Raw genomic sequence first — 3,267 nt, 5'->3', positions numbered from 1 at the left:
ATGGGCTGCCCGGGGGAGCACACAGCCTGGATTTCTCACTCCCATGGGGCCATGTCCCCTTCAGTCCCCGGCTGCACTGCTTCGGGGCCATGGAGCAGGCTGTACTCTCTGCTGTCCTTGCACCTGGATAAGCAAATGTGTGCAGACCGCATACCATCACTAGCCTGATGGCGATAGCTGTTGATGGCGCCTGCACCATGGCCAGGCACCCAGCACGGAGGCGGCTGTCTCCGCCTTGAGAAGCTCTGTCTGGTTCGCTCACCATCACCTCTTCCCACCACCAGTCTCGTTTTGGTGGAATTTGCAAGGCGAAGTCCATAGGTGCGGAGAGGCCCAGTGGGACTCCCCCTACAAGATGCTCAGTATCACCCCAACTGCGGTGGGCCTGAGGCCGTGTGCCCACATCACCCCTCCCTGCCCCCCCACCACCTCCGCAGGCAGCGAGCAAAAAGTGAGAAGTGGGAAGGAGACGTCAACTGGCGCGACCCCCCAATTAAAGCTGCGGCTGTTTACCAGTGAGAAGAACGCTGCCTGCCAACCCGCCCGCCATCCCATCTCCCTACTGCCGGCTCCCCCCAAGTGTTTATTTAAGCCAACACATTGCTCTGCTAATTGGATAACATTCCATGTGAAAATAGACCTTTTAAAACAACAGCAGCAGTGGCAAATAAAAACAGCTGCAACTGCAAAAGTACAAAGGCTCGGTGGGCTCGGAGAAGGGAGAAATTAAAGGCGCATGCATGGGGAGGAAAAGAAAAAGAAAAAAAAAGAATGTTCTGGTTGCTGAACCTCAAGTCTGCTCTTCTTCCTCAGTGACCGACCGGCAGTCCAGGTAAAGACGGAGAAGGTGGCGGCTTCTACATGGAATCCCAATGGCTATCGGTGGCCTCTTGGCCAATGGGCGGGGACACAGCTGGTCTGGAATCCCAGGTCACCCGTGCAGGTAGAAAGCTGCTTGGGAGGGCTGGATGGAGACTGGGGCTGTGGAGGCTGCTAAAGGGATGCCCGCTACTTCTCTGGGGCCCCTGGAGGAGTTGATTCCATCCTGGGCCTGTTCCCAAGAGACATTTTAAGGCCCAGCCTTTTGGCCTTCCTCCAAAATGTCTAATTGGTGAGTCCTTTTCTTTGGGGAGGGGTTGGGGCTGGTTGGGGGTGTGGGGCAGAGGGGCTGGGCACACCGTCTGGTTGCAGCCAACACTCGCTTTAAGTGAATATGTGAATGAAGGCAGGAAGTGCTAACACATGGGTTTTGGAATCAGATGGACATGTGGGGTTTCTCAGCTCTGGCCAAGTGGCCCCATCCCTTTGAACCTTAGTTTTTCCATCTGTCAAATGGCTTCCTTAAGCCTATGCATGCGAACGCCCAGATGGGCTTTTAGAAGTGGACGTGCTTTTTAAATTGGTGCCAAGGGGCTCCCCTTCCAGAAACATCATCAGGGCCCAGAGAACTGTGTGAGCCCGAGACACTACAAACACCCCTACACGTAAGGGCAGACCCAGGCCATGGGAGAAGACCACTGAATTTGGGACTTCCCGTCTGCTCTCACCAACCTTTATCCCTGCTTCTTTCTAGCACGTGCAGGAAGGTTCTTTGAGACAGGCAGGCTCATTGCACCTGGAGGCTCAGATAATAAGCAGCCCTTTCAAAGGGACTGACATTTATGCCTGGGGTATCAGGGGCTGGTAAAACGCCCTAGGTTTAGGAGAACCTGCCAGTTCCGGGAGCCTGTGATAGGGGCTGACGGCCAGGCCAGGTCCCACCCCCAGTTTAGCATGTCAGCAAGAGCCAGGTCCCAGCTTCCCACAGTCCTGTACGCACAAAGCTTAGCCAGTGCTCGGAGAAACCAGGGAGCGAGTTAATGCAAATCTCTCTTGCATTCCGGGGTTGCCGCAGGTTGGGACGAGACAATGCGTGTGCCGAGTATGTGTCACACACAAAGCCTGCCCGGCAGTCGCTGGAGCCTCTGACTATTGTCCTCAGTTGCCTGGTTACCCTGAGCTCTCCGTGGAGCCTTGTGCTAGCATTCTCTTTCCTGTTTGGGGGTCTGTGCTTGACCCTGGGAGTGGGGGGCAGACAGATGATGGAGTTCCCCAGGATATGCTGGGTTGGAACACGGGGTCATGGAGCAAGGTCAGAAAACTGAGAATCCCTGGGTGTGGGGACGACGCAGATGGCCGGCGCTCAGGGCCCAAAGAGAGACCTGGGTGCTGTGGGGATACCTCCGGGGACTGACCGGGGAGCCTAACTCTCTCCTCTGCCAGCTGATGAAATGGACCAGCTGGTGCCAGGGAGGAGCCCTGTGCCCGGAGTCACACACTTGGGTTCACAGACCTCATCTCCCCACTGTTCTCCAGACCCAAGGTGCTGCAATCGGCCTTTACTTCCTCCCTGCCTCCGCCCCTCGCAGGAGTCCCCCTTCCCTTTTTTTCCTCCTCTTTGCCTTTTCTCCTGTCTGAGGACTTCTTGGGGTCCCCGTGGGAGGCTTACATCTCCAGGTTCAGTCACTGCTGACGCCAAGACAGTGCCTGACCACTCATCTTCACGTGGGGGAAAAAAACGGGGATGAAATGAAGCCCTTGGTGAGGGAGCCGAGTGATCAGGGTTCAGTAAAGACCTGGAAAGGGTTTCTAAAGCAGATCTTCAAAGGGAGAACCTCTGGGGGTCGGGAGGGTGCTTGCCCTGAGAAATGGGGGATGGGGAGAGGTCCTGGAGGCCCCTCTGCCAGCCCTGGGATTCCCATGAGTGCTATCTTTGGAGAAGGAAAAAAAAGGATCTCTGGGGTTTTCTAACTCAGTGTCTCCTTCCAGCATTGCTTTCCCTCTTCAAACTCACGCCCACCCTTGAGCTAACCAGGTATTTACAATATTCAGAATCCTATTCACCAACATGCAGCACGCATGGCGCTATGGGTCAGTGGAGAGCGCTAAATGTTCCACTCGGGAGACAATAAAGTTCTTCAGGCAGACAGGGAGAAGGAGAGGGAGAAGGCACGGCGGCTTCTCCGGGAAGCAAAAAGAGCAAAGGGATCTTTGCAGGAGAGGCGCGCTCCTGGCGGGTTCAGACTTTACGGGAGACCAGCTCACTCCTCGGCAGCACAAAGGGCCTGAGAGAGACGGGGACATCGGGGCCAGGACAGCTCAGGAGCCCGGCTGCCGCCTGTGTGAGGTGAGGGGCAATGAGAGCCAGTCCCGGAGGGGTGTGGGGTTGCGTCCTTGCTGTCCTCAGCTGCCCTTTCTCCTCCTGGAGCCCAGGATGGAAGGGAGAGA

The 3,267-nt window shown here is 56.2% G+C and overlaps 1 protein-coding gene across 1 annotated transcript in view; it reads right to left on the bottom strand.

The window, feature by feature from the left end:
- Positions 1 to 3,267, bottom strand: part of RBM19 (RNA binding motif protein 19) — a 122,201-nt gene that overhangs the window by 30,316 nt on the left and 88,618 nt on the right. Inside the window, exons 25-26 of the mRNA XM_010828831.1 lie at positions 3,085 to 3,157; positions 1,994 to 2,057 (exon numbers count right to left, since the gene is read on the bottom strand). Of these exons, the coding sequence (XP_010827133.1) occupies positions 1,994 to 2,057; positions 3,085 to 3,157 (137 nt within the window). The remainder of the gene's footprint in view (positions 1 to 1,993; positions 2,058 to 3,084; positions 3,158 to 3,267) is intronic.

The sequence above is a fragment of the Bison bison genome, unplaced genomic scaffold, assembly GCF_000754665.1.
Source record: "Bison bison bison isolate TAMUID 2011002044 unplaced genomic scaffold, Bison_UMD1.0 scf7180017864495, whole genome shotgun sequence".
Taxonomy (NCBI): Eukaryota; Metazoa; Chordata; class Mammalia; order Artiodactyla; family Bovidae; genus Bison; species Bison bison.
This window is presented reverse-complemented; position numbering and strand designations above follow the sequence as displayed.